The sequence below is a fragment of the Phodopus roborovskii genome, unplaced genomic scaffold (genome assembly GCF_943737965.1).
Source record: "Phodopus roborovskii unplaced genomic scaffold, PHOROB, whole genome shotgun sequence".
Lineage (NCBI taxonomy): Eukaryota > Metazoa > Chordata > Mammalia > Rodentia > Cricetidae > Phodopus > Phodopus roborovskii.
In genome coordinates, this window is record NW_026126481.1 from 1,346,813 (window position 1) to 1,369,379 (window position 22,567).

Below are 22,567 nucleotides of genomic sequence, written 5' to 3' on the forward strand. Positions count from 1 at the left end.
TCAGCTTGTAGCCAGGACCAGCTGAATTAGAAATCCTGAGGTTGGATTAACGCTGACCAAATGAGGTTTCTGAGTACTTCTGACACACCGCTACTATGTGCTAGCTAGTCTTAGAATCCTTTGGTGGGAAAGTCACCATCTGGGTGTAGCCTTAGGCTGCTCATTTCTCAGGGATATAATGTCAATACTGCAAAGACATTCTGGGATTCTCCATACGAAGGGGAAGCTATGGTGCATGTTTTCTCCATGGAGTTTCAGAGAGGTAGAGGTGGAGTGAGTTTGACAGGCACAGCATGATGTGGGTGTTATTTTATTACATTTTTATATTTATAAAAATATAATATTCTCTTATATTTTAAAGCTGTGCATACATTAGGCTGAGATGTCAAGGGAACACTGATCCCTCTGTTGATAATCACTTGATTACAGTTTTGGAGCACAAGAACATCTGGAGTTTCCAGGACAAGAGAAGGTCCTTGTGTTCTTGGCTGTCTGAAGACAGGGAGACTAGATTGCAGTGACCTGAAGCCCAGATCATTCCAATTTGTTGCTGGAGTGAATTAGTAATCGAAGATAAATTTTATGTTTCTGTACTCTGATAACCTTATGAAACAGAGATGTAGCAAGCTTGGGAATTTCTCAATGCTAATCCATTCACCAATGTTTCTAGTGCAGACCTCATAGGTCATGCTGTTCCAACCAACCCCAGGAATCCACTGTGGCTTGAGAAGTCTCACCTCTATACCCTGCCCCACTTCTCACTGTGTCTGTGGGAACCCCATGGGCTACCCTCCAATTTTCAGCTCCAGGCCATTGTGTGTGAATTCTGCAGAGCTGGAATGGTGAGGCAGTAGGTTGGTTAGGGACAAAGAAAAAAATAATTGCTAACCTAGTAGTAGGATAGTAGAAAGCTAAGCTTTGTGTATTTTTTTTGAGAGAAAAACCTTTTTAGAAAGTAGACCTAAAGAAATCATAGCTATTATCGAGCAGAAAGAATAGAGAAAAAGGCATTTGACACTTTTTGCTTTGTTTTTGTAGGGCCAGGAATAGAACAACCCCAGATCCCCCACTGTCCTAACACTAGACAGCTGCTCTAGCACTTGCTACATTCTCAGCCTTGATGGCATTCAGTTGCTGTCTGACCCTTTAGACTTGTAGTATACTCTTTTCTTCCTTCCTTCACTCTTTTTTGCCTCCGTCCCTCCACCCGTTCCTCCCTCCTTCCCTCTCTCCCTCCCATACTTTCTTTCTTTTATCATGCCAGAGATTGAACCCAGGGCCTTGTACACACTAGACAAGCTATTTCTTCATTTTTTTGTTTTTGAAACAGGGTCTTCCTATGTAGCCTAGCCTTGTTTCAAACTTGCTATACCCTGATGGGTTAATATATGTTTCTCTCATTGGTTGGTGAATAAAACACCAACTGTCCAATACCCAGGCAGGAAGTATAGGCAGGGCTACCAGACAAGGAGAATCCTGGGGAGAGCACCCAGAGAGGAGCTAACAGGGAGACTTATGTAGCTGCTGAAGGAGTAACAGGTCTGGGCATTCTCATAAGCCAAGACTATGTGAAAATACTTATGTTAATAGAAGTGGGTTAATAATTAAGAATTAGCTAGTCAGTAAGAAGCCTGAGCCATTGGCCACTTTCTAATTAATATAAGCCTCAGTGTGTTAATTTGGGACTAAATGGCTGCAGGACCAGGCAGGACATATCTATATAGCTATCTACCTGTCATTGCATATATTTTAAGACCACACACATTTACCTTTGCTGATCCCTGCCTCCTCCTCCTGGCATAGCTGTTTTTACCACGGTTTGCAATATGTACAAAAGGCCTCATGGATTCAACTGTTATCTGGCCAATAATTTGGCATTTCTGATGTTACATAATTTATTTCTCATCCTGTTTACTCTCAAATAGGAGTCAAATGAACAGAAATGCCTTACTTGTCCAGACCCTATGATTGTGTCACAGTATATTTATTCATTCATTCAAAACCCATTGAGAAAAAAATCCTATGGCAGTAATGGCGCTAAGCATGAAACACACAAAGTGAGAAAAAGCCAAAGTTGTCACATTTACATTCTGGAGTGGGTGGCAGGGGCAGGCTTGGCAAATATGGGCACCAAAGGAAGGCCAGGATGGCCATGGGGGGGTAGGAAGGGTAGAGCGAGGGATGGAGAAATGGAGAGAAAGGGGAAGGGTCAGATTTTGCAGGATTTCCTGCTGGCTCTGGTATTACTAGAAGCCACAGGTTTCAGCAGGAGAAGAGTAAACTCAGATTGGATTTTCACACCATTTCAACTTTTTATTTACTTATTTTTTAAAGCTTAAGGCTGAATTTGTCAAGAGTATGAAAGGATGGCTCCCAGTTGCTCAGGCCAGTGATGGTGACCTAGTATGGTGGTAGGATTGGAGACAGCTGACTCAGTGTGGCAATTGATGGAGAAAGTTGACCTAGAATGGCAGTGGATGGAGATAGATGGCCCGTTGTGGTAGTGGATGGAAGGAAGAGGACAGACTCAGGAGAGAAGCAGAGGCAAAGTGATTAACGTTGGTCATGAATTTGTTATAAGCAGAAAGGAGGAATCAAGGATTAATGTTAGATTTGTAGTTTAAGTAGAATTAAGAGAAATCACTGTTGTTCCTGATACAGACATTGCTATTTAATCCTAACAATGTCTTCATAGGACTGTTACAGTTCAAATGGAGAAATATTCACAAAGATATGTACTTCCCATGATCACACTGGCTTTTGAAGCCAGTCAGCCTCCTTCCAGATTCGCTGTGATGGTTTTTATGACATTGAGCCATTTCTTAGATGTGATGGTTTTTAAAATAGGCTAGGTTCAACCCAGTCACTTCTCCATAGTGGGAGTATCAGGGACACCTACCTGGTGAGCTGGACTCATAGGGTGGGGTGGGAGAAAGGAAAGAAACAGTTAAGTCAGTTGTGTTGCCAGAGGGGAGAGGTAGGACTCAGTAGGAAGCCCTGGATGATGACAGGCCCCTAGAGGACAAATGGTCATTCCAGCCTGACATGGGGACATGCTTCTGCAATGGCGGGTAGTGAAAACAGAAGGGCCGAGCTCAACCACTGATCCTTAGCAGGTTATCAGGAAATGCGCGATAAATTCAATTTGGATATGCAGAGGATAATGCTTCTACAGCCCATCTGCCACAAACACAGCTATTTATGCCACACATCCAAGCGAACAGGCCTGGAAAGTGGCTGCAAGGACTTCAGCCCATCAAGTGAAAAGGCGCAAAGGCTCGCTTAGTGGTGAGTTGGCCTGCCTGTGGCCGATCCGCTGCAGAGAGCCACATGAGCATGTTGGAAGTCAGGGTATTCAGCCTCAAACTGTCTGTCAACAATGGCTGGTGAACTCTCCACCATGCATCTGGGTGGAGGTTCAGAGGCTGTGGACTGCAAGGGCAGGGCATCATCCAGCCACACACCCAGGAGGCTGAGGCCAGAGACTATAGACCATAGTGATGAAGCTGTTCACCATCAATCACTACTTCAATCTGAGGAACCACTTGTTAGCATTTAGGCATTTGTACTGGCCTATCTTTGGAGTTCTGGAAAGATACACCCTCAGCTGCTTCCACTAAGAACACCAACCATGTGTATTCAAATTGTTTCCTTTCCAAAGGGCCCAGCCTACCTCCCATTTCTCTCCGCCTTTTACCCCCCCCCCCCCTGTGTGTGTGTGTGTCCTACCTCTGCCTCTCTTTCCTCTTTCCTGCCACTCCTGTCCAGGAGGCCAGTCTCCCTCTTTTCTTTTCCCCCTTTTATGATCCATGTCCATTAAAACAAAACCAACCAACCAACCAACCAACCAAACAACAACAACAACAAAAAAACCTGTTTGAACCCTGTCTATAGCATCTTTCTTTCTTATAATTCAAAAATTACAACACCCCTGATTTGCTTTAGCATTGCTGAACAATGACTGGCACACAGCCGCACGTTTCTTCAGTGCCCATCCTTAAAGAACTTGATTAAAGCAGATGTGGTGTAGCACAGGTATAATGCCAGTGCTTGGGAGGTGGGGGCAAGAGAACTAGCTACATAATGCATTGGAGGTCACTTGGGACCACATGAGACCCTATCTCAAAATAAAAGCTAGAGAGGTGGCTCAGATGCTAAGTGAACTTGCTGTTCTTGCAGAGGATCCAGGTTCAGTTCCCAGAACCCGTGCTGGGAAGCTCACAATGGCTTATCACTCTGGCGGTTCCAATGCCTTTTTCTGGCCTTTGCAGGTAACACACACACACACACACACACACACACACACACACACACACACACACACACACACACACACACGGCACACAGCCACGCCCTTTCCCCAATAAACCTCACAAATATTCATAAAAATGCAATAAAATTAAATGGAAAGCAGGAGGTGTCACGTCTGCCATTGTGGCTTCAGATAATTCAAAACCACACATCTCAGAAATGATGTGTCACCTCAGTGGTTCATCTCCACCTGTGATGATTTTGTTAGTTTTCTACTGCAGAATAAATGTAGTTGTTTTAAAAGCACCCAGCTGTCCCATGTTCTGTAGGCTGGAAGTTTGGGCACAGTGTGGCCTAGTTGATTCTCTGTTCTGGGTTTTATAAGGTTGATGTCAGTGTGTTGTCAGCCTTCATTCTTTCTCACCTGGAGCCAGGTTCCTTCAGGTTCTGGGCAGAGCCCTGGCGGAACCCTTTTCCTTGGTAACTGTTGGTGGCAGGTTGTATTCTGTTCCTAGAGCTAGCTACATTTCTTGGTTGTGTCTCACTTCTGTCATCTTCTGATCAGCAGCTGTCTGTCACCCTCCTCTCTCTTTAAAATTCTCCTGCCTTCCTTTCTGCCCCATGTCTCGCCTGTCTCATTCTTTCACCAGGTGTCTTTGACTATATCAGTCTTGGGTGCAACTGTAAAGTTCAGGTCACCCCACCCCACCCCACCCCATCCCATCCAATCATTTCATCTCATCTCTTCCTTTCCTTCATAGAAATCAGAGTGACCATTACATCTCTGGTTTCTTCTGTATGTTCTCTTCTCAGCTGTGAATACATCCGGCATCTCAGGGGCATGTGTTTAGGATACTGCCTCTTAGCTTACTCCTGAAGGTTAAGCTTCACTGTCAACTTGATTTGGAATCACTGCAGAAATATACATTTGGATGCTATCTATGAGGCTGTTTCCAGAAAGGACTCACTAGGGAGCAAAGTTCTTACTGAATATCTGTGGCACCATTTTACCAGCTATATTACCAGACTGCAAAAAAAAAATTGTATTCAGCTCAACTCCTGAATGATGGAGGCACAATGTGACATGCTACCTCATCTTCCTGGTGCCATGGTAACCACTCCCTTTTGAGCAATAAAATAAACCTTTCCTTGGTTAAATAGCTTTCATAAGGTATTTTGTCACAGTCACAAGACAAGGAAGTAGAATACTACACAGTACTCACTCCTTTGCTGTGATGGCCTCCACTGTATTGAGGTTTATTCTAAAGTTTTAGTTCTTCTTTGTGCTGATGCTGTTACATGCCATTTCTGGCAAATGACAGAAACTTCATAAAATCTCCTGCTTCCTTTACAATGCCATGGAGCTGAAGGGTTGCCAGGGAAGGCACCAAAGGATAGGAAACTGAAGATGTGGAGGAAGGTAGGCGAATCCTGAAGCCACACACACTCAGGATTTAATTATCCCAGTATCTGGGTCATGGGTACTCTTTTATTTTCATTTGTTCAATTATTCATTTAACCCTTCATGAAATCTTTTGTTTACATATTGATGGAAGAGCTATCAAGCACCTAGTCCGTGGGACAGTATATTGACCTTTGTGTTTGCATCCACAGAGTGAGACTTACTGCATCAAATACTACTGTGGAGAACAAGAGACCAACTATAACTGACACAAAGTGGGGACTTTCATTGACAGCAGGGGACAGTTAGGAATGATGTTGGAAATCAGAATTGGAGAGTAAGATAGGAGAATGGGAGCATGGATATAATGAAGGAACATTATATGCACATGAAAATGTCAACTAGAAGAAACCATCCTGAGTGAGGTAACCCAGTCACAGAAAGACAAGCATGGTATGTACTCACTCATATATGGGTATTAGACATAGAGCAAAGGATCACCAGGCTACAATCCACACTGCCAGAGAAACTAGGACACATGGAGAGACATACATGGTCCTCTTAAAAAGGGGAAGGGACAAGAGCTCCTGAGCAAATTGGGAGCATGTGAGGAAGGGGAAAGGAGGTAGGAAAAAGAGAAGGGGAGAAGAGGAGGAGGAGAACATGAGGGATCAGGAAGATTGAGTCAGGGGAAGAATAGAGGAGAACAAGAAAAGAGATACTTTAATAGATGGAACCATTTTAGGTTTAAAGATAAATCTGGCACAAGGGAAATGTCCAGAGATCCACAAGGATGACCCCAACTAACAATCTAAGCAATAGTGGAGAGGCTACCTTAAATGCCCTTTCCCAATAATGAGATTGATGACTACCTTAAATGACATCCTAGAATCTTCATCCAGTAATTAATGGAAGCAGAAGCAGACACCCACAGCTAAGCATTGAGCTGAACTCCTGGAATCAAGTTGTAGAGAGGGAGTAGTGATGAGTAAAGTGGTCTAGACCATGCTGGGTAAATCCACAGAGACAGCTGACCTGAACAAAGGGGAGCTCATGGACCCCAGACTGACAGCTTGGAAACCAGCATAAGACCAAACTAGTCCCCTTGAGTGTGGGTGTCAGTTGGAGGGCTTGGGCAGTTTATGAGGCCTCTGGCAGTGAAACCAGTATTTATCCTTCATGCACAAATGGGCTTTGAGAGCCCATTCCCCATGGAGGGATACTCTCTCAGCCTAGATACACGGGGGAGGGCCTAGGCCCTGCTCCAAAGGACGTGACAGACTTTGATGATCCCTCATGGAAGGCCTTACCCTCCCTGGGGAGTGGATGAGGGGGTGGGGTCAGGGGGAATCTCATTGGGGGGATGGGAGGATGGGAGAGGGAACTGGGGTTGATATGTAAAATAATTGTTTCTAATTTAAATACAAATTTCTATTAAGAAAGAAAATGTCAGATGAAACCCATTATTTTCTACAATTAATGTATGCTAAGAATAATGGAGAAAATAAGATAAATAGGGAGATCTAACATCCCTGTGAGAGTCAGGAAATGAAGAAATGACTGCAGCACAGATACCATGTATCAGCTAGCATGGCTGATCACCTGGGGTAGACTCAAACATGGGAAATGCCTTGTAGGAAAGGTCTACATTTCAGGGCAGAATAGAAGGATCCAGGGGAAGAGAGGGTGGTAAGGGACAAGGTTAAGGAATTGTAGCAGGTCAGACTGAACAGGCTCTTCAAGCTACAGAAAACATTTTCAACTGTATTCAAAGAAAGTGAGGTCCACAGAGGGTGAGGCCTCACGTTCAGTGTTGGGTTCTTGAAAGTCTGTGAGGACTAGTGTGGAGCTTAAAGAAGGGCAAAGTGACACACAGGGTGTATTGAATAAGATTAACAAGCAGGATTCCTAACAGTCCATTGTGAAGACACTTGATGAAGGTGGACCAGAGCCTGAGCAGTCAGAGTCGGGAGGCAGAAAGGTCTTTCTAAGGCTCCAAGGTGAAACAGAGACAGAAAATGGTCAAAGTCATTTTGCTGGCCCTCATCACATGAAGTCAACTACAAATACACCCCCATCGGTAATGCAGGCCTTCCTCTTTCTTTGATAGCTAAGCTTTTATTGTTTTGTAACCACTATGAGTAAGGAGGCAACAAAAGCCTGTTTGAAAACACCTAGAATATGTTCCCCCAGATTTGTTAGATGGGTTCACAGGATTTCTGTTTTGGGATAATGTGTGACATTGTCATGCTGCCCCCAGCCTGTGATACAATGCTGGGGAAGAGGTGCAGGTCACCTCTCTAATGTGAGCTCATCTGGCCACTGAGTTTTGCTGAGTCCCCTAGCCTTTCATTTGCTTGGCTCAAAGCACCCATTAGCCCTCTGGGGACTGGAGCAAGTATGCCCTCCTCAGCACTCTCTCTGAATGATTGCTTCCCAAATACATTGGTGAGAAGCCAAAAGGTTATTTGATGGGGTCCTTGGGCAAGTCAATTAGCCTCTCAAGAGGGCTGATGGCTGGTGAAGAGGAGATGGATGGAGGGCAACAGTCCATGAATCTTTACTCCAGCTGCTTGCTTACCCTGCTTACTCCTTCCCCTGCCTGCCTTTTCCCTGCACAGTCCTTCAAGTAGCTTTTCATAGACTCTCTTGAGCACCCTTCTAAGTTTCTCCGAATTACAAAAACCTTGCTTATCCTTTGAGACTCAAATCAAATGTCACTCTCCTTTGATGTCTTCTTATTCATTTATTCCACTAATTGTTATTAAACAAAGAATTCTAGACATACAAAATGCAGTTGTGGACAAGATGGACAGAGTTGCACCGGTTCTTCTGGAGTCAACTGACAATCAATAGGCAAATCAATCAAGAATGTCATGCAATTATGGCTATAGAAAGAGTAAAATGGGTATATGGGGGAACCTGTTTTCTGAGTTTTTTTTTTTAACTAAAATCTGCTATCTTGAGGCATAAGTACACTGGTTTTGTTTGCAGGGCACACACAAAAAAACTGGTATGATCAGAGTATGAGGCCAAAGGTGAGTGCATCATGCGGCAAGGGCAGAAAGATCTCAGGGAAGTTTAGGTTTTATTCTGAATAAGTGAGAGACAAAACCTGACAGTCTGGTATGTGGATGGGACAGGGACAAAAGAGAAGATAGAGGTGCAGGAGGAAGGCAGAGGATCCACTCAAGGGCTCATGGAGTGGACAGAAGTGGGCAATCAAGAGAGAGATTTGGAGATAGTCAGTGGTACTTTGCTGTTAAGTTGGATTTGGGGTAGAAAAGAGCAACTGAGTGGGTTTACAATGACCCTGTACTGAGAAAGGAGAACTCTAGGGGTACTGTTGATGGGGGTGAGATTGAAGTCTGTTTTGGATGTGTTAGTTGAGATGCCTACCAGATATCTGAAGGGAAATAGCCAATATTTAATTGAATCTGTGATGTTTGGGGGAAATTAGAAAAAGAATGTTAGAAGTAGATTCCTAGTGTGTGATGTTAAGTGGTGAGAAGTGTTTAAGGGTGGTACTTATTGGGAAACCATGAGATATGGTCCTTGTAATAAATTAAGATAGTTGTCATGGTATTCTATCTGGTTCTCATGACTGCACTGCTGGAAAAAAAAGCAAGCCTGTCTTGCCCCTAGTTCTCAGTGACTTCCTGTCTCTCCATATGATCTTTTCTATCCTGTAGCCATGCCTTCTACCATGATGCAATGTAATTCAGGAGCAGGGATGGGTGTGTGTATGGATTCATAAACCAATGTCACATTGGGTGGACTTACTAGCTCCCCACGTTTGTGCTAAATAAACTTGCTGTCTTTATAAAGCGTGTAGCCTCAGGGATTTTGTTATTTAAATGGAAAGTAGAATAGTAGAGATGATGTTTAAAGCAGTGATACCAAATGCTCCTTGGAGAGCGTGTGGAAAGCAAAGACAGAATTTACATGTTGCTTTCTTTGTGGAGTATCCTCTCAGCTCTCACCTCAGTGTCATTTCTGAGACATGGCTTTTGGAGTAAACGGTGAATTTGTCCCTCTTTTTCAAGGTGATATGCAAGATCCCCATGGAGCCTACCTGCTCCAACCTCTGGCGATTCCACATTGTGTCAATCATTAAAATTCACCTTCATCCTACATTAAACTTAATTGTACATGATTCTTTAGGAGTGGAGTTACAACTGACTAGTTTGACATGTTCCAATTTACAGGCATTTAATTAAAATATCATTTGATTTTGTCCTTTGCAGCTTTATTTGTGCACATGAGAGCCAACTCTATTTGTAATGCTCACACTATTTTGGGATGCCCTTGGCAAGCACATAGAAGGACAAAGGACATCAACACTTCATTGTTAAAGGGAGCTTGCTTCTCTGGACTCTCAGCATGCTTTATACTCCTTCAAATAGTATCACATTACAGCTCAGTGTTTTGTATGAATGTCTCTATTAGAAGGTCAGCCTGAAGAAGACCCTCAGAGCTCGGTACATGAGTGACTCTGTCTACAGTAAGAAAAAAAAAGCCAAGTTTAAAGGATCAGTGTACTTTTCATCCTTTCTTGGGAAAAGGTACCTCCTCGCTTTGCAACATGTGTAATATGAACTCAATGTGCTCTAGCAGTCTTAAGAAAGGAAGCTGTGTGGGGCAGAAGGGTGAAGTAGTGGCTTGAGCTTGGGCCACACCTTCTACTAGCTGGCACTCTTTCGCCAGAAAGTTCATCTCTGTGCTGACTTTAGTGTGTCCCCAATTAAATAAAACCATGTTAATCTTAAAACATTACATCCCTAAGGTATATAAAAATATTGACAAAAGTTCAAGAACTTAACCATCTGAACCTCAGAAACAGTGGAATTTATTTTTAGAAATACCGTCATTGCTCAGAAAACAAAACAACAGCTGTATCCAAACAATGGCCAACTGGAAGATATTTTGATAAACAAATCCCTCAGTAATAATCTACCAAGGCCAGGCATGGAGGTTCATGCCTACTAATCCAGCACACAGGAAGCCAAGGAATGCTGAGTTTAAGGGCAGCATAAACTAGGGTGTGAGCATCTATCTCAGAAGTCACACTAAGTGATCAAAGGGGAGAGACAGCCAAGTGATCTTCTGCAGTCTCCTGAAGTAGACAACAGAGTCCCTCCAGTGCCACCACTCACTCTCTGGCCCTGCTGCATGACTGCCTCTTTCTTGCCAAAGAACTGAATCCGGCTGGATCGTTACCTCTAGTGATGATGAGAAGACATGGTTATGTGGATTAGAGTCTCCTGCAAGGTACCAAGCATCTCCAACAAGCCACAGGTGAAATTCAGTTCATCTTGTCTGTGCCCAGTTGAGTATGTCAAAGGCTCTAAAGTGCCTGGAGGAGAACTTTGGACTTTGTTGTTGGCAACAAAAGCATCTGGATATTAACCAAGGAAGGGAAGTGGGCTTATATTTTCTGTGTTATGTACATATTCCACATTAAGGGCCCAGAGCCCAGCTTAGGGTAGGAGAGGTCAAGCTGTAGCTGGTCTTGGTTTCTGCCTGCCATTTTGTATTAGAGGATGGAAGGACATGGCATCCAAGAGGCCAGAACAGTTTAAGATTGCTTCTGATCATGATTTTTACCCCATTGTCTGCCGCCATTCTGGGTGAGGCTGGGTGATGACCCAAACACTGGGAAGAATGTACAGCTCTGTGTCAGCACCATGAGAGTCTTCCTACTGGGGTTGATGTGGCCAGTAGAGCCTGTGTATTTCCACACTCAAATGTGCCTATGGTGTTGATCACTGACTTCAGTGTAGTAGTAAGCCAATGGGTTCCCTTCACTACCAAGTTCATGGCTTGCAACTTCCCGATAAGCTTAGGAATGCCACTGTGGAACAAGGGCTTCCATTGGGGTGAGACATGAGAACTTTGCAACTGTAGTTAGGGTGGGACAGAGAAGAGATGGAGTGCCAGCAACAAAGGCAAAGGTGTAGTCATTTCTTGACTAAGACACTTTAAGTTGAACTACTGGCCTTTAGCAATGAACTAATTAGATTAACACCGTGGACACATCTTCCTGACCTGAACCTCTTGTGTGTGGCAAACTTACTTGTGAAGGGGTTCTAGGAGTTAGACAGACTTCCTGATGGGCAAACAGATAGGGAGAGGGGCCATGACTAGGTAATAAGGATAGTGAACTTCAAGCTTTTTCACCATGCTCTGGGCCTGATACAAAAGTCTGGCAGCTGAAACAAAGGCCTGTGGGCTTCTTTGTTTTTTCTCCTGCTGATGACTGGCTCAACAAGTTTAAGGCTGGATCAAACATCAATCAACCATCCCACGATCCCATATTTCTTCAAATTGGCCAAGCCTAAATTAGGGAAGACCCTTCAAGGACTTTAACAACTCCAGCCCTCTCAAATGTGCCCTCAGATGGTCTTTTCCTTCATGCCTGCTGTATGTGTTTCTTCACCCCTAATAAAAGCCTTCCTTAAGTAGCTGATTCTCTCTATTCCTGTTTGCCGTGTTTGAGATGTCTCAAGCTGCTAACTGTCCTGCTTGATATTTCCCCTGCCTTTTAATTATTTAACTGGCAGATTATACAAACTTGATCAAGACCCCTGAACCCGACAAAGATCCCTAGACAGTAATAGTAATAATAGACCAATTATACTTCTATCAGTTCCAGTAACTTGACCTTGACCAGCTCAGCATAAACTTAACTAAGTGACCCACACACAAGATTTGGAACTCACTGCTTTTTTCTGTTGGTTGCCAAATTTTATTACTGTGGTTATTAATTTGCCATATCATTTTAGAGTCTATTTGTATGCTTTGGTTTCCTTATGGGTAAACAGGATAATACATGTACCTCTGCTCTGTCTTTCTCAGACTCCAGAGAAGTTACGTGTTCAGCAGAATATATGTATTATATTCTCATATTGTATACTGCATGATAGGTGGTCAGTAAAATCAATTCCCTTTGTCTTTATATTGGAACTTTGTGATTAGATTACAGAAGCTCTCTCTTATACCCATATGTATTCTCTGATGTTTAAGTCTGGTTAGAACTCACCTTGACACTTTTTCTGATTTCTCTGCTCAAATGATAAGTAATGAGCCATAGGGTAGTGGCTTCATCTCAAGCAGGATCCATAATAATACACATCTACTGATCTCTTAATCGAATTTCCAGTCCCACCCAGTGCTACATCTCAGAGATTTCTGTTGGATAAGCTCATCCTTTAGGTGTTCAGGGTTAGCCACTGCCAAATTTATACTAGATACTTGCTACATCTCTGCCCCAGCCCCCCTACACACACACACACACACACACACACACACACACACACACATATTCTGGGGACTAGGCTGCTACAACTGGACAGAAAGTATGCCAAGCTTTAATAGGTAGTTTTCATTATGTTCTTGCTGAAAACAAGATTTAACATACATTTCTGACCAAATGTCATCCTTTCTTTATGTCGTTTCCTCTTCTTCCTCGTTCATTTCTACCTCTCTTCTCCTGCTTTTCTGTCTGTACACAGACATTTCATTCATATCCACTGTCCCTTTGCATTCTACTTCAATATGGAAGCAGAGAAATTTCCACCAACTAAGCCTTTCAGAGATGTTTACACATGGGTATGAAGAGATCAAATAAACAGGAACTTAGGTTAATTTAATAGAAAAAATAAAATATGGAATAACAATTATTTTGGCCAGTATCAATTACAACTGTTCTATATTTTACAAAAAAATCAACTGAACATTTTACACATGTACAGTATTTTTTCAGTAAAGTGGATTTGGATTTAACAACAGGTCACTATTAAGAAGTGAATTAAAGATCAAAAGACAAAAGAAAACAGAAAATAGGACTTTTGTCTCCAGAGGGTAAGAGCATTTTCCACGTCTCCATACTTTGTGCTATCCATTACATAGACTCATGAATATATATATATATATATATTTATACATAATATATCACATTAACGTAAACTTTGAAAGCATTATGTTCTAGTTAATAATGTCATGTAGATACATGAGGCAGTAACAAACTAGTAGTTAAACCAGTATTTCTATGAGCCCCTGCATGGAGGTGGACCCCAGTGAATTTACTGTCATATGAGTGGCTAACTGTCCAAGGACAAAAGCTTCAGTTTTTTTCTCTTGTATCATTGTGACCTAGTAATAAACTTGCCCAGTTGGCTGAATTCCTTTGCAGGCAAATCTAGTTTTTTTCCCTCTGCCTGGCTCGTGTTTAGTTTACATTTGTTCATTTAAAAAATGTGCATTTGAATGTAAGCAGAATAATATACCATGACAAGGATTCCCTTTGCTCTTTGTGTCGGAAGAGCCTACAGTGTTCTAGGGAGGAAAAGTTGCCCAGAATAACCTGCCAGTTCCTTAGTTACTAATGAATCATGTGATGCAGTAACATTACAATGCTATTAAAGGGGTCAATAGACCAATTACTCATTATCTCCCTGCAGCTGGAAGTGAACTTTGCTGTCTAGGGAGACTTTCAGGGCAGGCTGTTTACTACTTGTTTGTGTGAGCAGGGACTTTAGCATCCACATCTCAGCTCCTTCCCAAGATCACCTCTCTCATTTTAGCACTAACACCAAGGCATCTCAGAACTATAGCTTTCCAAAGGTGAGAGCCTGAGAATGCCTGATCAGGCTATAAGTAAATGAGGTCACCATGGAGATTTGATAGAAAAAAATGAAAGAGCTTGGTATTAGTTACTTTCAGAGGAAATGTAAAAAGATGTATCGGGTTTCATCATTTTTTTACCACGGATCCAAAGTAGTTTCTCTACAGTTCAGTATTCTAGATTCCATGAAATGTTTATGGGTCACAGAAAACCAGTGAACACATTTCGAATCAGACAGACAGAGCAATGCCAGCTTGGTGACATTCAGTGGACAGGTGCTGGACAGCATGGTCCCAGTTGTCAAAGGACAGAACGGTGAGAAAATACAGAATCAGAAGGGTACAATCGTGCCAGCCACACTCAATTTCCAGTTTTATTTTCTTAAAATGACAGGATGAGACAACTTGTAGTCAGCACCATTGAAAAACACTGCTCCACCAGTGTACACATGAGCTTAAATATTATTTAAATAAGTTCCATTTCTTAAAAAATTCAGGACCTCTTAGGAACTTTTGACAGCAGGAAGAAGCTTCCTGCATCCTATCTCAAATTCTCCCCACCATGACAAATGGATTTTCTGATGACAGTTTAAAACAATGCTATGGGGGGAAATGGCTAGATAGCACCAAGAGGCTGCACTGGGCCTACGGAACGTCTCTCTGGGCTTCAGGGGACCTGGGTTAGCCTCAAACCCTTCTGGGTATCGAATGCGTCTACCATCAGTTTGACTCTATGGAACAATTCTGTGTGGAACAAAGCTGTGTGGAAAAGAACCCAACTGACAGTGTTTGGAAAGCTAGTGGCAGAAGTCTACCCGATGAAGCTGATGGAGCAGACTTATCAGGCGAGAAAAGTGCAAAAAACCAGTGCATGACATACAAAGCCAGTCGCGTGTGGGAATTATCATCATGGAACTGTGTAGCGCTAAGACAAGGACGCTGAACACACTCTGTAGGAAGTTCTTAGTACCCTAAGGTCCAGTCTCCTGACATTTCCCCCAGATGCAGAAAAATGACAGCTGCAAAAGCTTTCTGTTCATTTTGATCTATGTGTGCTTTTGTGATGCTCTCAGAAAAAAAAAAAAATTAGGCATTTTAAAGGAAAAATAAGCAAGTGAATGCAAGGAATAAAATGGACCTTCAAACCAGGGAAGGAAATCAAATTATTACTTTGACTTCAAATTTTGGCATTAAATACTTTGGTAATACAATACTGTCTCTGTGACTCTGGCTGTTTAATGCTAAACATCCAGTTTTAAAAGGTAGGCTTGTTGTAGGTTTATTTATTTATTTATTTATTTCTACTTAAGTTTTGACAAAACAGTTCACCATCTCCCTGCACAAACTTGAAAAAAAAAAAAAAAGATAGCAAGAAAGAGAGAGGTGGTTTGCAGTTTTTGGCTTTTTTTTCTCTTTAATAATATGGAATAATCTATAAGTCTACAGGAACAAGGATCTAAGGTGGCTGCTCAGCCTTGGAATGTACATGTTTTGCAGCACAGTTGTTGTAGAACTTTCCGCTGACACAGATTGTTCTTTTTCACAAGCATACAGAAGCCTCCTTCTGCCCAGGACTCTTCCGTGGCTTTTCCGGAAGTCAGCAAGAGAGAGGGGGAGTGGAGTCGAGAGCAGCAGTACACACGGAGGGAGGTTTTTGATTGGCCAAAGAGGTAGATTTGAGGGGTTGGAAGAGGTCATTCAGGAGCAGTCAACAGGGAAGGAATTTGGTTCACCCAAAGTGATTTCAGTCAACAGCAATGTTTTCAAGGAGAAATATTTCAGTCCAGCAGTGAATGTGATTGGTATCCATTTGTGAAAAGAAAAAGAGATTGGAAAAAAAGAATAAATTAGAAATCAACAATATCACAAGCAAGAAACTTTTTTATCTCAGAGCTCTCTAGAGCAGAAAATATTCAGTCATTTGTGCCATATTTCATTGACTCTTAAGACACAAGGTTTTACATTCACTGTTATTTCAGTATCACAAAGGTAAAAAAGTTTACACTGTGACACCATATTTTTGTAGCAACTGGAATGTTAATTTTATTTTTATTAACAGTATGTGACTTGGTGCTCTGTGTGTAGTTCTTCAATGTTCATTTGAACAGTTATTAAATGATACATGAAAGCCAGGAGCCACACACTTCATTCAACTGAATGTACATCTCTGTGGCTAAGCCTTAGATCCAGGCAGAGACACCTCCATCTCATCAATCTGATGGGATGTATTAGTGAGTTGTCATGAACGACCAGATATATCTGATCTCTGAAATTTTAACTGCTAAAGAATTGTCTTAGAATCATGGAAGTATGGCAGTTGAAAAGGAACAAACAGTAGTCCTTAAGAGCATGTGCCATGTGACTGAAGGCTCAAGGGATGTTATTCTTCAACAGGTCTGGAAGTGGCCTCACTGCAAACTACTTTCCTCTGACAAGGTTGCCATTTGGTATGACTTGGCCCATGATCAACATGGCTTAGCAAGGGTTAGTATACCATTAACTTTAGGTGCCTTGTATCAAATGCTATAGGAGAAAACTTCAAGGTAGATGTCCTGCGACTGTGAAACACTTAAATCTTATGTTGAAAAAGAAAGTTCTGGTTGCATTCTAGTACAAAGGAACCATGGTTTTTTTTTTTTTTTTTTTTTTTTTTTTTTAAATTCAGATAGAAAGGCATGTGCTGGCAACTGAAAGCTGACAGGTAGATGACACTGGTGCCCCCACTTCAGGACTTCAGGATTCTACCTTAACATCTTACACTCAGAATTAGCCCTGGCAGAGCTAAAAGCACAGGGTGGGGCGGGCTGAGGCTATCATGCTACACTACCTGTTTATTAGAAACATGATGAAGACTGCAGCCACCCAGACGCTTCCAGGAAATGAGATCACAAACGTCCTTGTTTATCAGTGGCCTTGTGTGCTCCCTTCCTGTTATACCCTTTTGAGATTCCTAACAGTGAGCTGTGAAATAACCACGCGAGGTCAGAGTTCCCTTCTTCACTTTGTGTGGGAGGGAAAGGAGCCCACGTCTGGAGTGGCGATCTGATTATAGCATACAGACTCCTAACTTCACATTCAGACAAGCAAGCACAGTGCAGGCTACCTTTCCCTAAGGCTGTCTCCTTGTGACCAAGACTATTCTAAATGCAGTCTCAAAAGAACATGTTAAATGATAGTTCAAATACGACTGATTTCTCCATTGAGATATAATTTATGTGTAAAGTTTAGGTACGATGTTTAGAGTCCCCTCAACATGAATTATGTGGAGAGTTGAAATTCTCTGTTGCTGGTATTGGAATAACGGAAATATGCTGAATTTATGGAGGGGGGGGGCCAGTATGTCCACAGAAGTGAATGAACCTGGCAGTTGCCAAGCTGGTAGGAGAAATGGCTCCTTAAACCAGGTTCAAATTAGAAACACTTAAAAGTTTCTAAAAATATCCATGTCATGCTCTATCCTACGCAATTCAATCAGAGTCTTGGGGGATAGTGTGGGTTCCAGAATTTTGGATAAAAACCATTAATGGCAAGAGAATCAGACTGGCCCAACACTTGGAAATATTTAGGTCTAGGCCTTTTCTGCCATTTTGGGTATCACATCTTGGGTTTTCCTGCTGAAAGATTGGAATATTAATTCCTAGCCTTACATACCTCATGAAATCATGAAATACTCTGATATCATTTGATTAGGAGTCAAATATCAAAGCCATAAAAATTCAAATAACTACAAAGTGGCAAGTGTCAGAGAACATTTATGTGATTAAATACTATGCCCCAAAATTTATAAAACGTAGGACTTAGGAGATATTTATGCAAAAGTCTTAGTACTCAAGGGAGCATATAAAGATCTATGTATGAGGCATCAAAAAATCTGGCAAAGGTCCAGATGACAAAAAAAAAAAAAAAAAAAAAAAAAAAAAATGGAAAAAAACAATTCAAAATCCAACCAAATGGAAAAGGCTACATACTATATGTTCATAAATATAAGATGTTTTGCAAATAAAGACTCTATGGATACAGAAAAAAAAGTTAAAGATTCCTAGGAATTAGGGGCAGGGCAGAATTAAGAATGGTGATCACACAGGAGATTTTTAGGGCAGTGAAACTATCTTGTGTGATGTGATAATGATAGACACATCATGTATGCTTGTTCAAACATAATGAAGGTTTAGTGCCAAAATATATGCTACTGTAAGCTATGGACTTGGATGGTAATGATGTATCATTGTACCCTCATGAGCAGGCTTGGAGTGCAAGGGAAAAGGGCAATCTCTAGTATATGCTCAGTTTTTTTTTTTATGAAGGAAAAGCTGCCTTGAAAAATAGCTTATGAATTACAACAACTGGAACCATCTTGGGATTGCAAGTGATTTATTTGTTCTCCAAATTAGAAAGTGAAAAGAAGAAACATAAAGAGAAACAAAGTGGAGTGTGGTGGCAAACACTTATGACCCTGAGGGGCTGAAGCAATAGGACCATGAGTTTGAGATTAGCCTGAGCTACACAGTAAGATTCTGTCTTTAAACAACGAAAACAAAACAATACAAAGCAACATGACCTATTAAGGGTATAAATTCAAGGTGAGTGAATGTTAACAAGATACTGAGCATATCCTGTTAGATGTGTGCTTGTTAGTTTTTTTTATTAAAACAGAGGGAAATACATTAGTCTGTAAAGTGAGAAGATCAAAGATGGAATCACATAGCTCTACTCACCATCCTTGCAGATGGCTCCCATCTGACACACTCCTAAATCTAAGAGATATCCGCTGGGGCAGCTGGAACAGTTCTTGAATCCTGGGCCATTACATGTCAAACAGCTGTTATCACATCTATGGGCAAAATGCACAACTTATTAAATCTCTCCTTCATTTGCATGAAGGAAGGTATATTTACCATCAGGCTCTTAGCTGATGGTAATTCTTCCTTTGAAGATGATAAAAATTGTTTTCTTCAATAGCTATTAGGTTTGATAACTTTAGAGGAAACATGGCTGGTAGCCACTGGTGCTAACGGGGACAAACTTGTCTTGGAAATATAACTATTATTTTAAAAACTCTAAGGTATGTGTAAGGGGGAGTTGGGGTTGGGATTATGGCCAATTTGGTAAGGTTCAGATCCACAGCACCCATGTCAAAATGCAGGTGTGGTGTTGTGCCTCTATAATCTCGGCACTGGGAAGGGAGACAGATCCTGGGGACTTGTGCTTGACCATCTAACCAAACTGGCAAATGACTTTATCTCAAAAAATCAAAGGACAATTGAGGAAGACACTTGATGCTGACCTTTGGCCTCCAGGCACCTACTACAAACATGAATATGCTAAAAACTTTAGGATGGTCTTGAGGCATTACAAATACCAGGTAACATGAACCAATTCTGCAGGTCAGTGTTCAAAGGCAAGTACTGAACCTTACTTTACCATTTAAAAAAAGAATCTCAGTTTTCTCATTATGTAGGAAGGCAGCCCTACAAAGAACTCAGCCATCAAGTCTAGGATCAGAGCAAAATGGACTTACCTCTTACAGGATTTGTATCCATTATCTGAATTATGGTCCAAATAGTAACTCACACTGCAGCTCTGTACACATCTTCCCTCTTCCATGACATAACCCTCTGTGCAGTTGATGCACCCATCTGCTCCAGCCCCTTCAGTGCAAAACACATTCAAGACAGAGAAAAAAAAAGCCTCAGAAGAGGCTGAAGTATGGAACTCCATAGCAGTCCTTGAAAGCCACCCATCTATGACCATCTTAAGTCTTAACTTTGTCCTCTTTCTTACTTTCCTTCAGTGGACCTGGGAGGGACTCTTGTGTTTTTAACAACCTATTCGCCAAGAGAGAAAAAGACACCCCTGTGATATTTAAGTTTCTTGGTGAGGAGAAGGGGCTGATGATTGGTTTTCTGTGAGAATTGATGCATACTTATCAGGAGAAATGCATCCCTCTACACTTACTTGAAACATACTGAGTGCTACATGAAAGTTGGCTGGAATCAAATAAAATCAACAGCACACGTAGGTGAATAAGGGGAGAAGTAGGAGAATGTACCGGTACAGGCAGCACAGAAGCGGTGGCAGGGCTGGCAATCATGGCCATTGAAGAAATGTCCATCGCTGCAGGTGACAGAACAGCGGGATCCCTGAAGGCTGTGAGAAACATAGACAAGCTATAAACAGACTGCTGTCCCCACGGCAAAGTGGCAATGATATACAGACTCCATGTGTAACAACTAGTCTCTCCTCAGACCATAGATTTAGTAAAGCCCAAGGCAAGGAAAATGGCTGAGCCTTTTCTCTGGACTTGTGATAACATCTGCAGCACACATATGTGCTAAGCCTAAGGGACACTCTTTTGACTCTGTTATATAGTCTGGCATATTTCAGCCTTACTCAGTATCTAACAGAGTCTTACAAAGTGTTTGCAAGTGGCTAGAAGGATGGCTCAGTGGTTAATAGCACTCCCTTTTGAAGAAGAACCATTTTGGGTTCCCTGCACCCACATGGCTATTCACAACTTCCTGGTCCTCCAGTTCCAGAGGATCAGATGCCTTCTTCTGGCCTCTGTGGGTATTCTGTGCATGTGGTGCACATACACACATACATACAGGCAAAACACTCAAACCCATAAAGAAACGAAACAATAAAGACTTAGACAAAACAATCCTATGATTGGGAATATCCTATCACAGCTTTGCTACTTTTTACTCACTTAAGTCACTCTAAAGAGTAAGCAGCAAAATGTAAGTTTGTAAACATCTTGACTTTCCTTGGTGCTATTGAGTTTTAGTTTTTCTGGAGGTTTCTACTTCTCTAGCAACTACTACTACTACTACTACTATAAGACAAATCTGAGTTTCTAAAATATAAAAAAAAATCACAAAAATTTTCTTCTTTTAAATTATTGTCAGCTATGGCATTTATCATAGCCTACAGTTTAATTCATTAACTAACTAATTAATTACCTTTAGAGACAGGCTTTCATGTAGCCTCCCTTGCCTTGAATTTGCTAGCTATGTAACTGAAGATGCACTTCACCACACCCAGCTTACAGCCTGATTCTTGAACTTAAAACTATACATAGGCTTTATTTTATTTCATATAAAGTATTATGGAATGGAAACTGAGAGAGGGTGTGACCTTTGTTACCAAATTGATTCTACTGGACAATGCATATGTATGGGACATGGTCAAATGATTTCTATTTTCTTACACTCTGTATTGCTCCAATTTACACCCTTGTGGGCTGCTTTGAATATGGGTTTTGTTAATTTTGAAAACTGAAAGTTGATTCACCCCTCTGCTCACTCAAGAAACTAAGAAAGTACAAAAAATAAAGTAGCTGAAAAAAAGAATCATAAATACTCCCGTTAGCATGTTAATTATTTTCTTTTTTGGACTTTGGGCAAAGGTATTTCCTCCTACTTGTTCTTAGCCACCATGTTAAAATTTACAGGTCTTCTGAGGACACGTGCTCAGCCAGAAGCACCTAGGAAGGAGCCTTGGTGTAACAAAGAGCAGCTTCACAAAAGTTCATGTCCCTGCCCTTCTCTGTCAGAGCTTGCTGGCCCGCTGCCAACAAAGACCTCATTCTCTCCCTCCAGTTCTAGAGAAAAGCATAGTGCATCAAGTAGGTCCTTTTGTGGGATGTAATAAGAACCACTCAAAAAAGTGTAGCACAGTTTTAGGGAAGATGCTTTGGCTCTCCAAGAAAGGACAGCGTTCCAAGGTTGTCTTTCATTCAGCAGGAGACAGAGACTGCACTGTGTAGGAACTGAGGGTAGTGAATGAACTCTGAGCGGTCAGCTGATCCCAAAATATAGTTATGGTGAGTCCCACCAGTCCTGCTCACGATTGCCTCCATTCCTTCCTGCATAAACCAGCTGGTTCAGGCCTGTGCTATCTAGTTGGCTACTGAGCCCTTGAAGTGTGCTGCGAAGGAACTGAATTTTACATGTTCATTCAGTTTTAATTAATGTTTGTCTACATTTGAAAAAAAAGCTATGGTAGATTCAGTTATTGGCAAACTTCTCAGCACATTTGGAATAGGGTGGCTTTATAAAATTTGTTCTCTCAATTAGATTTAAAAGTATTTTAATACAGATGTTTTTTATAAACATTATTGTTAACTCTTAGACACATGTTAAGACCGTATGTACCAGACTTCAAAGGCTTAATAAAATGATAAAGGATGTAGAGTAACTCACAAATAGTTTTCTTTTATGTTGGCCACATGTAATGATAATATTTTGGATATACCAGGCTAAGTAAAATATTTTATTGAAATCATTT

The 22,567-nt window shown here is 41.5% G+C and overlaps 1 protein-coding gene across 1 annotated transcript in view; it reads right to left on the bottom strand.

Moving 5' to 3' along the window:
* Window positions 1-22,567, bottom strand: part of Pcsk5 (proprotein convertase subtilisin/kexin type 5) — a 409,247-nt gene that overhangs the window by 118,637 nt on the left and 268,043 nt on the right. Inside the window, exons 18-20 of the mRNA XM_051194065.1 lie at window positions 20,328-20,425; window positions 19,797-19,926; window positions 18,994-19,109 (exon numbers count right to left, since the gene is read on the bottom strand). Coding sequence (XP_051050022.1) covers window positions 18,994-19,109; window positions 19,797-19,926; window positions 20,328-20,425 — 344 coding nt within the window. The remainder of the gene's footprint in view (window positions 1-18,993; window positions 19,110-19,796; window positions 19,927-20,327; window positions 20,426-22,567) is intronic.